This window comes from Furipterus horrens, unplaced genomic scaffold, assembly GCF_987537825.1.
Source record: "Furipterus horrens unplaced genomic scaffold, mFurHor1.1.pri manual_scaffold_4, whole genome shotgun sequence".
Classification (NCBI taxonomy): domain Eukaryota; kingdom Metazoa; phylum Chordata; class Mammalia; order Chiroptera; family Furipteridae; genus Furipterus; species Furipterus horrens.
Window position 1 is genome coordinate 56795859 of NW_028327174.1, and position 12768 is coordinate 56808626.

General features: G+C 36.8%; 1 protein-coding gene across 4 annotated transcripts in view; it reads left to right on the forward strand.

Moving 5' to 3' along the window:
- The window catches only part of OS9 (OS9 endoplasmic reticulum lectin), a 28722-nt gene that overhangs the window by 11400 nt on the left and 4554 nt on the right, over nucleotides 1-12768 (forward strand). For 2 of the 4 annotated variants that reach the window (XM_090273506.1, XM_090273508.1), the window contains exons 6-8: nucleotides 11793-12003; nucleotides 12127-12231; nucleotides 12665-12765. In XM_090273506.1, the coding sequence (XP_090129632.1) occupies nucleotides 11793-12003; nucleotides 12127-12231; nucleotides 12665-12765 (417 nt within the window). The remainder of the gene's footprint in view (nucleotides 1-11792; nucleotides 12004-12126; nucleotides 12232-12664; nucleotides 12766-12768) is intronic. The other 2 variants (XM_090273507.1, XM_090273509.1) reach the window with 1 other exon arrangement.

Below are 12768 nucleotides of genomic sequence, written 5' to 3' on the forward strand. Positions count from 1 at the left end.
ACCTCCTCATTTTTTTTTATAGTTGCTATTATTCCCTTATAAGCCTGTCCCATCATTTGTCTAAACAATTCCCTGTTGATGGACGTTTAGGTTGATTTAACTTTTTTAAATTCCTAAAAGTAGATTTGTGTCATTTTTATATGTACCGTTAATTTACACTGCAACGTAAGAGAATGTCAGTTTCCCTGCAGCTATGCCAACCTAGTGTATTTTGGATTTTGGCCAATCACAAGATAAACATCAGATAGAGAATGATTTCCCAGTATGATTTTAACCTGCATTTCTCTTAGGAAGAGATATATAATCTTATTCTTATTTAAGAGCTGTTGGTCTCTTTTTCCTCTTTTCTTTCAACCATCTAAATTCTTTGCTCATATTCCTAATGGGTTGTTGATCTTTTTTCTTCTCAGTTTATAAGAGCTCTTTGTATAATAGACAGATTATCACTTTGTGTCAATAGGAGTTACAACTATTCTTCTAACTTCTAGTGTGGGATGCTTCTCTCACATTCTCCTTTCCTACTCACCCACTTCACTCTGAGGACCCTGAGGCTACATCCCTCAAGTTTTGATACGTGGTGTTTCTGTTTTCATTATGATTTGTACTTTGCTTCAGAACTTATTTAGAATTATGCTTATTATGTTTCTAAACATGCTTTATTTCTCATTTTTATATGATTGCTATTGATTTCTAATTTTATATCATTGTTTCAATGATTCTTTTCGTGATTGTTGAAACTTTAGTTTTTAAGATTTTAAATTTATTTATAGAGAGAGAGGAAGGGAGGGAGAAAAAGAGGGAGAGAAACATCAGTCTGAGAAATATATCCATCTGTTGTCTTTTGCACATGCCCCAACTGGGGACCTGTCCTGCAACCAAAGCATGTCCCCTGACTGGGAATCCAATCAGGAATCTAATCGGTGACCTTTTGGTTTCTCAGGACAGCGCCCAACCCCCTGAGTCACACCAGTAAGGGCTTGTTGAAACTTTCTTTGTGGTGAACTTTAGAAAAGGGTCTGGATGTGCTTGAAAGCATGTATTCTCTCTAATTACTTGTTTGAAGTTTGTTTCAAACTTTTTACTAATTTTTATCCAGTTGCCCAATCAATTTTGAAAGGGATGTCTTAAAATTTTCACTATAATGGTTTTACTATAATGGTAGATTTAGCAGTTCTGTTAATTTTTTTCTTTATGTATTTTGAGACTTAGGTGCATATAATTTCAGAATTGTGATATCTTCATGGTAAACTAGTCCTCTTATACCTTGATGTTGTGACCATTTTTTTCTAATCACATTTACAAAAATTATTGTGAAATATACTGCAACACATATAACTGTATAAATCATAACTGTATGGTGTAAGGAATAATAAAGGAAATACCTGTCTAATCACTTAAGGTTATGGAAGAATACTGACAGAACCTTAAAAGCAACTCTGTGCCCCTGTACACCACAATACCCTCTCACCCTTTACCACAGAGATAACTGCTGTCTTGACTTTATGAGGATAATTTCTTTGCTTCTCTTTAGAGTCTCACCATCTATGTATGCGTCCCATTTAATTCAGCCTTTTTCTGAAGTTTATACAAATGGTATCATACTGTGTGAAAACATCCAGAGTACATATACAGAAGTCTTCTGGGCCTTGTTTCTTTTGCTCAATACCCTGTTTATGAGATTCGTCCATGTTGATGGCTATAACTGCAGTGCATTCACTGGGGCTGTGAACAACATTCTTTTAGGTCCCCTCTAATATAATGTACAAGAATTTCATTAGAATTCCACCTGGGAATATAGTTGCTGGGTAAAGAGGATACGAAGGTGAGCCCATGTTCCACTTTATTTGGCAATACAGAATATTTCCAGTTTTCTCATTTAATACTATCAATATTTGATAGTTTCACACGTCTAAATTTTCCTAATTTATTGAGTATGTATTGATATCTCACTATGATTTGCATTCCACTGATTCCTAATAATTGATCATCTTTTCAAGTATTTACTGATTAATATGAAACTGATTTAAACTAATGTACTTAATTCATATCATATTAAGCCAAACTTTTACTTGAAATTAAATGATTTATGTTAAGCCAATTTTGCATTCCTAAGATGAACCCCATTTGGTCATATGTATTATTCTTGACCATCTCTTTTAAATATATCTTGCTGGATTTAGTTTGCACTTTTTCAAAAGACTCTTGTATACAGGCATACCTCAGAGATAATGCAGGTTCAGTTCCAGAATACCACAATAAAGCGAATATCACAATAAAACAAATATCACAATAAAATGAGTCACATAAATTTTTGGTTTCCCAGTGCTTATAAAAGTTATGTTTATACTATATTATAACCCAGTGATTTCACCCAGTGTGCTGCAGGAAGCACACTGGTGTGACGAAAGAATTTTTAAAATATGCAGTACCTGACTATGCAGTCAGGGGCACTGACCTCTTTTCCCTTAGCTTGTTAAGTAAAAAAATGACAACAACCAACACATAACAATAGCCGTTTCGTGTGAATGAATCAAAATTATACCTATTTGTTTTGTCAGGTCGGCAAAAAAGATATTTTTTTTGGTGTGCCACAGAATTTTAGTAATTAGTTTATGTTTACCATGAGCTGAAAAAGGTTGAAAATTGCTGTTGCAGTCTAAGTGTGCAACATAATTATCTCTAAAAAACCAAAACACATACCTTAATTAAAAACACAGTCTTGTGCTCTGGCTGCTGTGGCTCAATGGACTGAGCGCTGCCCTGCAAACTGAAGGGTCGCTGGTTCAATTCCCAGCCAGGGCATGTGCCTGGGTTGTGGGCCAGGCCCCCAGTTGGGGGCGTGCAAGAGGCAACCAGTCTGTTTCACACATTGATGTTTCTCTCCCTCTCTTTAAAAATAAATAAATGAAATATACTTTTTTAAGGTTGAAAAGAATACTGTGTTGCTAAAGTAATCTAACCATCATCTGAACCTTCAGCTAGTCATAATATTTTTGCTGGTGGAGGGTCTTACCTTCAATTTGTAAAAAACACAATATCTGTGACATGCAATAAAGCGAAGTGCAATAAAATGAGGTCTGTCTGTATAGCTCCGGAGACATACTGAGCTGTAGTTTTTCCTTCTAGTACTGGTAACAGGTTTTGCTAGCTTCAAAAAATAACCTAAAAAATATTCTCACTTTTTATTTACTCTGAAAAGTGTGTAAATTGCAATTTTTTATTCCTTGAATATTTGCTAGAATTCATCTGTAACATCATCTTGGTCTAGGTTTTCTTTGAGTGAAGATTTTAAACTACTGATTTATTTATTTAGTAGTTTTAGGAATATTTAAGATTTTCTACTTCTAATTGGGTCAGTTTAAGTTATATTTTTTAGGAATTTGTCTAGTTCATCTGAGTTTTCAAATTTACTGTTATGAAGCTATACACGCTGTCCTTCTGTTATCTTTAATTTCTGTAGCATCTAAAATTAGGTCCCTCTTTTCATTCAACATTGGCTGTTTTTGTCTTACTCTTGTCATTGATCAGTCTCACCACAGGTTAGTCAGTTTTCTTTCCTTCTCTCCTTCCTTCCTCCCTTCCTTCCTTTTTTAAAGATTTTATTTATTAATTTTTATAGAGAGGGGAAGGGAGGGAGAAAGAGAGGGAGAGAAACATCAATTGGTTGCCTCTTGCATGCACTTCAACTGGGGACTGGGACCAGGAACCAGGTTATAACCCAAGCGTGTGCCCTGACTGGGAATTGAACCAGTAACCTTTCACTTTGCAGGACAAAGTGAAATGCCTACCCAACTGAGGCACACCAGTCAAGGTCCTTTCTTCCTTTCTCCCTCCCTACCTCCTTCCTTCCTTTTATTTCCTTTCATTTCTTTCATGGGCTAAGTCAGCTTTATTAGTCTTTCAGAGAACCAATTTTTGATTCTGCCAAGCTTCTCTACTGTATTTGCTTTCTATTTTATTAATTTTCACTCAGTCTTTATTATCCTTCCTTCCACTTTTGGGGGGATTTATTTTGCTCTTCTTTTTTCAACTTCTGGAAATAAATGCTTAGCTCACTCATTTCCAGCTTTTCCTCTTTTATAATACATCTATTATAAATTTCTTTCCAAGTACTACTTTAAATATTTCTCACAAGTTTTTAATGGTTATTTCAAACTTCTTTACCTAATTTGTAAATGGATAATACTTTCCCATGATTCAAAACCCAAAAAGTATAAAAAGGTGTACAGTGGGAATTCCCCCTCCCAAACTTACCTTCCATCGGCTTAGTTCCCATGGAGCCCTCACCCTCTCACCCCTGCCCCCAGTAACCCTGCTCTCGGTTTATTGTGTGTCCTTCCAGCCTCCCTTTGTGCGTTTATAGGCAATTATAACCGGAGATCCTTATTTCTTTTTCCCTTTCTCTTACACACAATATACAGGATATTAAACACATGTTAAAAAGAAAAAATAAATAAAATAAAATAAACACATGTTCTGCACCTTGTTTTTATATGTCTTGACAATAATTCTTAGACATCTTTCAATGGCAGTACATCTAGAGCTTTATTCCTTGTTTTTACATCTGTGCAATATTCCATTTTATGAATTTTCCATCATTTTGTCACCATTTCTGTACTGATCGAAATTTCCTCCCCAACTTTTTTCTTTTCCTCTCCCAATTTTTTGTTACCACTAAAGATAATTACATTATACATGTGTACATGTGTAAATACACATATCTTAAACATATACTTTCGTGGTGCAGGTTTTATATATTTACAAAATATCTAAATATTTTTTATTATGGAAAATTAAAAATATATGAAATCAGAGATAATTGTACTATAACCCCCTGTGTATCATCTAGCTTCAACAAATATGGCTAGTCTCATTTCAAATACACCCTTGCCCACCTTCCTCCACTACCTCCTTCACTCCTACATTATTTGGAAGCAAAGTACAGATATTATTTCATCCATAAATATTTCTATATTTATCCCTTAAAGATTAGTTCTTTTAAAAACACTAAAAAATTAACAGTAATTCCTTATTGTCATCAAATATTCAATATTTTCAAGTTGTCTGGTTATCTAATATAACTATGGAATTTTTATGGTTATATCATTTATTTGAGTCCTTTCAAATTTGTTTGACTTTTATGTGTGAAAAAAACAGGAAAAAATTCCTGTTCTAGATGGGAAAGACAGACAATGAGGAAGATAAAGAATCATATGCCATTTAAATTATCTTCCTCATAAATTTAAGTTTTAGACATTATAAACTGACCTTTATCTTAGTAATTTATTTACCTGAAGTCTCTTGTGTGATAATAAGATAGCTATAACAACTTCCACTGAATTATTTATTTACTCTATTTTTTCATACTTTTACTTTTATCCTTTCTACATTTCTATGTTTTAAATGTGTTCTCGAAACAGCATGTAGCCCTGGCTGGTGTAACTCAGTGGACTGAGCGCCGGCCTGCATACCAAAAAAGTTGTTGGTTCGATTCCCAGTCAGGGCACATGCCTGGCTTGTGGGCCAGGTCCCCGGTTGGGAGCATGTGAGAGGCAACCAACTGATGTATCTCCCACTCACATCAATGTTTCTCCCTGCTCTTTCTCCCTCCCTTCCCCTCTCTCCATAAATAAATAAGATCTTAAAAATAAAATAAACAGCATATAGTTATATTTTTAAAAATTTAACCATTTATTATGCTTTTTTTATTTCACTTGTTCTGTTTCTTTTTTTGTTCTTTCTTGATTTTACTTTGTTTTATTTTATCTTAATCTCTCATCTGAGTAGGAAGTTATTCATTGTGTTTCTTTCATTTATTTTTTAAATAACAGTCTTATCAAGATAAAATTTATATACCATAAAATTCAGTGGCTTTTTAGTATATTCATAGAGTTATACAACCATCACCACAATTAATTTAAGAACATGGTCATCACTCTCAAAAAAATTCCCTACCCATTAGCAGCTGCTCTCCACTCCACACCCTCAGGCCCCCTACCCTCCACCCTAGACATCCTCTAATCTTTCTGTCTATAGATTTACCTGTCCTAAACATTTCATATAAATGGAATCATACAGTGTGTGACCTTTTATGTCTGGCTTCTTTCACTTACCATGTTTTCAAAGATCATCCATGTGTAGCATGTACCAGTACTTCATTACATTTTTTGCCAAATATATAATGTTCCACATTCTATTTATCCATTCCTCAGTTGGTGAACATTTGGGTTGTTTGCACTTTTTGGCTGTCATTAACAATGCTGCTTTTAACATTTGTGAACAAGTTTTTGTGTGGACGTGTGTTTGCATTTCTCTTGGTATATGCCAAGGAATTGAATTGCTAGGTCATATGGTAGTTCTATGTTTAACTTTTTGAGGAACTGCCATAGTTTCCCAAAGCAGTAGCACCGTCTTACAATCCCACCGGTAGTATACGAGGGTTTCAGTTTCTCCACATCCTCATTAACACTTACTTTTATCTTTTGGACTATAGTCTTCCCAGTGAATATGAAGTGGCATCTCATTGTGGTTTTGATGTGCATTTCTCTGATGGTTAATGATGTGGAGCATCTTTTCATGTGCTTATTAGCAGTTTATCTATCTTTGGAGAAGTGTCTATTCAGAATTGTTGCCCTTTTTAAAATTTCATTATTTGTCTTTTTATTATTGAGTTGTAAAATTTATTTATATTCTGGATACAAGTCCCTTATCATGTATGTGATTTGAAAATATTTTCTTCCATACTCTGGGTTGTCATTTTACATTCTTGATGATGTTCTTTGCAGCACAAAAGCTTTGAATTTTGATGGATTCCAATTTACCTATTTTTCTTTTGTTATTTGTACTTTTTATGTCATATCTAATCAACTATTGCCTCATCTAAGGCCTTGAAGACTTACACCTGTGTTTTTCTTTAAGAGTTTTATAGTTATACATTTAGGTCTTTGATCCATTCAGAGTTAATTTTTGTATATAGTATGAAGTAGGACTCGAACCTCATTCTTTTTTTTTTAGGATTTTATTTAGTTTTTAAGAGGGGGAAGGGAGAAAGGAAGAGAGGAAGAGAAACAGCAATGTAAGAGAGATACAATGATTGGTTGCCTCTCATACATTCCCAACTGGGGACCAAACCTGCAACTCAGGCGTGTTCCGTGACTGGGAATAGAACTGGCAACCTTTAGGTTCTTGGGCTGGCACTTGATTCACTGAGCCACACCAGTCAGGGCAAACCTCATTCTTTTGTATGTAGATATCCAGTTGACCTAGCATCGCTTGTTGAAAAAACTATTCCCATTGAATTACCTTGTTGCAAATCAAACGATGATAAAAGTTAAGGTTAATTTCTGGACTCTTGATTCTATTTTATTGATTCATATATCTATATTTATGTCAGTACCATACTATCTTAATTATTGTAGCTTTATAGCAAGTTTTGAAATTTGAAAGTTCAAGTCTCCAATTTTGTTCTTTTTCAAGATGGTTTTGGCTATTTGAATTTTCATATGAATTTTATGATCAGTTTGTTAAATTCTGCAAATAAGGCAACTGGAATTTTGATGGAGAGTCCATTGAATCTGAAGATCAATTCAGGGAGTATTGCCATCTTAACAATATTAAGTCTTGTAATTTGTGAACTTGGATGTCTTTCCAGTAATTTAAGTCTTTAATTTCTTTCAGCAGTGTTTTGTAGTTTTCAGAGTATAACTTTTATACTTATTTTGCTACATTTATTCCCAGTTCTATTCTTTCTGATGCTATTGCAAGTGGAATTATTTTCTTAATTTTATTTTTGGATTGTTCATTGCAGATATATAGGAATACAATTGATTCCTGTATCCTGCAACTTTAAGAAGCTCATTTATCAGTTCTAATAGCTTTTTTAGTGGATTCCTTAGGATTTTCTATATACAAGGTCAGGTCATCTGTAAGTAAAAATAGTTTTTTCTTTTCCCAATCTAGTTGCTTTGCATTTCATTTCATTGCCTAATTGCCCTGGTCATAACCTCCAGTACAATGTTGAATACAAGTGGCATGAGCAGACATCCTTGTATTCTTCCTGATGTTCGGGGGAACCTGTTCAGTTTTTCACCATGAAGTATGATGTTAGTTGTGGATTTTTTATAGATGCCTTTTATCAGGTTAATGAAGTTCCCCTCTATTTCTAGTTTGTTGTTTTGATCATGAAGAGGTGCTGAATTTTGTCAAATGCTTTTTCTGTGTCCAGTGAAATGATCATGTGGTTTTTGTCCTTTATTCTATTGGTAAGGTGTTTTAATTACATTAATTGATTTTAAGTATATTTTATTGATTATGTTGTTACAGTAGTCCCAATTGTTTTTCCCTTTGCCCAGTACCCCCCTCCCCCAGCAATCCCACTCCCCTTAGTTCATGTCCATGGGTCATGCATATAAGTTCTTTGGTCTCACCTTTTCCTATATTTTTCTTAACTTCCCCCTGTCTATTTTGTACCAGCAAATTATGCTTCTTAATCCCTACACCATTTCCCCATTTCTCCCCCTTCCCCCTCCCAGCTGATAACCCTCCAAATGATCCCCATACCTATGATTCTGTTCCTATTCTGGTTTGCTTAGCTGGCTTTTGGTTTTATTTTTTAGGTTCAGTTGTTGATACTTGTGAGTTTGTTGTCATTTTATTGTTCTTAGTTGTGATATTCTTTTTCTTAAATAAGTGCCTTTAACAATTCGTATAATAATGACTTGGTGATAATGAACTTCTTCAGCTTTACCTTGTCTGGGAAGCACTTAATCTGCCCTTCCATTCTATCTGATAGCTTTGCTGGATAGAGTAATCTTGGTTGTAGGTCCTTGCTTTTCATCACAGTGAATACTTTTTGCCAGTCCCTTCTTACCTGTGAAGTTTCTTTTGAGAAATCAGCTGATAGTCTTATAGGCACTCCTTTGTAGGTAACTCTCTGCTTTTCTCTTGCTGTTTTTAACATTATCTCTTTATCTTGAACCTTTGGCATTTTAATTATGATGTGTCTTGGTGTGGTCCTCTTTGGGTCTAGCTTGTTTTGGACTCTGTGCTTGCTGTCTATTTTCTTCACCAAATTTTGGAAGTTTTTCTTTATTATTTTTTCACATAAGCTTTCAATTTATTGCTATTCCTCTTCTTCTTATGGCACCCCTATGATTTGTATGTTGGCATGTTTAAAGTTGTCCCAGAGGTTCCTAAGCCTCTCCTCATTTTTCTCAATTCTTGTTTTCTCATTTTGTACTGGTTGACTTTTTTTCTTCCTTATATTCCAAATCATTGACTTGAACCTTGGTTTCCTTCCATTCACCATTGGTTTTGGGTGGATTTTCTTTTGTTTCATTTAGCATAGCCTTCACTTCTTTCCGTGTGTGTTTGCCATACTTAAGCATATCTGTCAAGCCTGTGAGCATCTTTATCACCAGTGTTTTGAACTCTATGTCTGTTAGGTTGGCTATCTCCTCTTTGCTTAGTTCGCCCACTGGAAACTTGATCCATTCCCTCTTTGGGGCCATACTTCTCTGTCTCCTCTTCTTGACAGGCTTCTGTGTTTGTTTGCCTCTGTGTCTTAGGTAGAGCTGTTGCACCTGTTATGTTGTAAGGGGCTGAGCCTTAGGTACTTGTCAGTACAGGGCGACCCGTTTCACCACATTGTGGTGCTGTATGTGGGGGAAGTTTCTGAGAGGGAACAATGTGGCTTGCTCAGCACTCACCCCTTTTCCAGGCACTTTTCCCGCTTCCCGTATGGACTGGCACCCCCCCTCTAGCTCTTGCTCTGGCCGTTGTTCCCAGAGTGGGCGTGTCTGCAGACGTTCTAGGACCATGGGGGCCCTTTAAATAAGCAGACTCTGTTGAGAGACTGGCACTTTATGCCTCCACTCCAACCCGCACTGGTTTGCATAGTCAGAAGCAATGAAGCTTTATTTTCCCCGGTGTTGGGATTGTGAGCCTCGCAGTCTGGTCTGGTGCTGGGAGCACTCCCCAGGTGTCCCTCCCAACTTTTTAAAACGTGTGACTACACTTTCCACTGGCCTGCTGCTGCCTCCACTGTTGCTGCCGCCACACTGCTTCCTGTCTGCCCCAGCTCCACCCCTCCTGCCTGTCTGGATGAGTATTTCTTCTTTATATCTTTGTTTGTTAGACTTCCATGGAGTTTGATTTTCTGGAACTTCTGGTTGTCTCTAGTTTTGAGGTAGTTGTATTCCTTCTTAGTTGCGGAGGGAGATGCAGCGTGCCTGTCTAGGCCACAAGTCACATTAATTGATTTTTAAAATGTTATCCTAACTTTGTACTTCTGGAATAAATCTTACTTGATCATGGTATGTAATCCTTTTTACATGTTGCTGAATTCATTTAATTAGTGTTATTTGAGGATTTGAAGTGTCTATCTTAGAGATTTTAGCTTGTGGCTTCCATTTCTTGTGATATCTTTGTCTGGATTTGGTGTCAGGGTTATAGTAGCCATATAGAATGAATTGGGAAGTATTCTCTTCTCTTCTGTTTTTTGGAAGATTTTGAGAAGCATTGCTTTTTATTACTTTTTAAATATTTGGTAGACTTTACCAGTAGACCCATCTGGCCCATGCTTTTCTTTGTAGATGGTTTTGGGATTACTAATTCATCTCTTTACCTGTTGTAGGTCTATTTAGATTGTTTATTTCTTGAGTCAGTTTTGGTAGTTTGTGTTTTTCTAGAAATTTGTCCATTTTGTTTGTTATCTGATTTTTTTCCCCTGGCTAGTGTGGTTCAGGGGATTGAGTGCCTGCCTGCAAACTGAAAGGTCGCCAATTCAATTGCCAGTTAGAGCACATGCCTGGGTTGTAAGCCAGGTGCATGCAAGAGGTAGCCAATTGATGTATCTCTCGGCACATCAGTTTCTCTCTCCCTCCCTTCCCCTCTCTCTAAAAATAAATAAATAAAACCTTTAAAAAATAAGTTATCTGATTTTTTGGTATATAGACATTCATAGTATTCCTTCACAATCCTTTCTATTTCTGTAAGATAGGTAGTAATTTCCCCTCTTTCATTCCCAATTGTACTAATGTGAGTCTTTTCTTTTTTTCTTAGTAAGTCTAGCTAAAGTTTTGTCACTTTTATTGGTCTTTTAAAAATCAACTTTTAGTTTTATTGATTTTCTCTATTGCTTTTCAATTTTCTATTTCATTTATTTCTGTCCCAATCTCTATTATTTCCTTCTCTCTGCTTTCCTTGAGTTTAGCTCATTTATCTTTTTTAGTTTCTTTTCATTTTTTTAGATACTTTTTAAAAAAGATTTATTTTTAGAGAGAGGGGAAGGAGGGAGAAAGAGAGGAGAGAAACATCCATGTGAGAGAAATGTCCTTTGGTTGCCTCTCATGTGCACCCTGTCAGGGGACCGAACCCGCAACCCAGACATGTGCCTTGACCCAAAATCAAACTGTTGACCTTTAGCTTTGCAGGACGATGCCCAACCCACTGAGCCACACTGATCAAGGCTATATTATTGATTTCTAATATCATTGTTATCAGAAAATATACTTTCTATGATTTAAATTCTTAGTTCTTTGGATGTTTTTTATAAGGATTACCTTGAAGTATTTTTCTATGAAATCCAGCATCTGTGCCCTTTCACAGGCATTTTCTGTTGCGTGCTTTGTTCCTATGTAAGGGTCCCGCTTCACTGTTTCCTTAGGCATCTCATAATTTTTTGTTGAAAACTGGACATTTGAGGTAATATGGCAATTCTGGATACTAATTCCTAAGAACTGAAGGTAATTATTGGTGGTAATTACTATTTATTTTCCTCTCTGTCCTGGCAGTTCCTCTGTGACGAGGGTGCTGGCATTTCTGGGGACTACATTGACCGTGTGGATGAGCCCTTGTCCTGCTCCTATGTGCTGACCGTTAGGACTCCTCGCCTCTGCCCCCACCCTCTCCTCCGGCCCCCACCCAGTGCTGCTCCCCAAGCCATTCTCTGTCACCCTGCCCTGCAGCCTGAGGAGTACATGGCCTACATTCAGAGGCAAGCTGGTGAGTGATTAAAAGAGCAAGGAGAGGAAGGAGAGACATGGGGAGGGTTCAAGTAGAAGACAGATAAAGTATTGAAGAACCCAGAGGAATGTGTCCCTGTCCTGCTTGCATGCTGTTTTTCAGTAGACTCAAAGCAGTATGGAGATAAAATGATAGAGGAGCTGCAAGACCTGGACCCTCAAATATGGAGTGAGACCAAACCTGGAGTGGTACCCATAAAGAGAGCAGGTAGGACCTTGCTTCACCTGTTCCATGAACCTTATCACCATTTCTTCTTTTCTCCAGTCTTACTATCCTGGACTGACGTTTGGGTGTGGGGTGAAAAAGTACTGTGGGCCTGCCCTGACAGGTGTGGCTCAGTTGGTTGGCCATTGTCCTGCAAACAAAACGTTGCTGGTTTGATTCCTGATCAGGGCACATGCCTGGGCTACAGGTTCATTCCCTGATAGGGGTGCATACAAGAGGCAACCGATCGATGCTTCTCTCCCTCTCTTTCTCCCTCCCTTCCCCTCTCTATAAAAATAAATACATAAAATATATTTTTAAAAAAGGTACTATGGGCCCTTCACCTTGGTAATTGAGGAGGGGAATGTCCTCATTCTATTTGTTCCCTTCCATTTCTCCTCTCCTTTCTGATTCCTCCCTATTCTTTGTGCCCCAGCTGCAAGCCCAAACAAGGATGATAGTAAGGAATCCGATTTCTGGAAGATGATTCATGAGCCAAGGGACCAGGTCCAAGGAAGGGAAGAGGCACAGGCTGAGGTG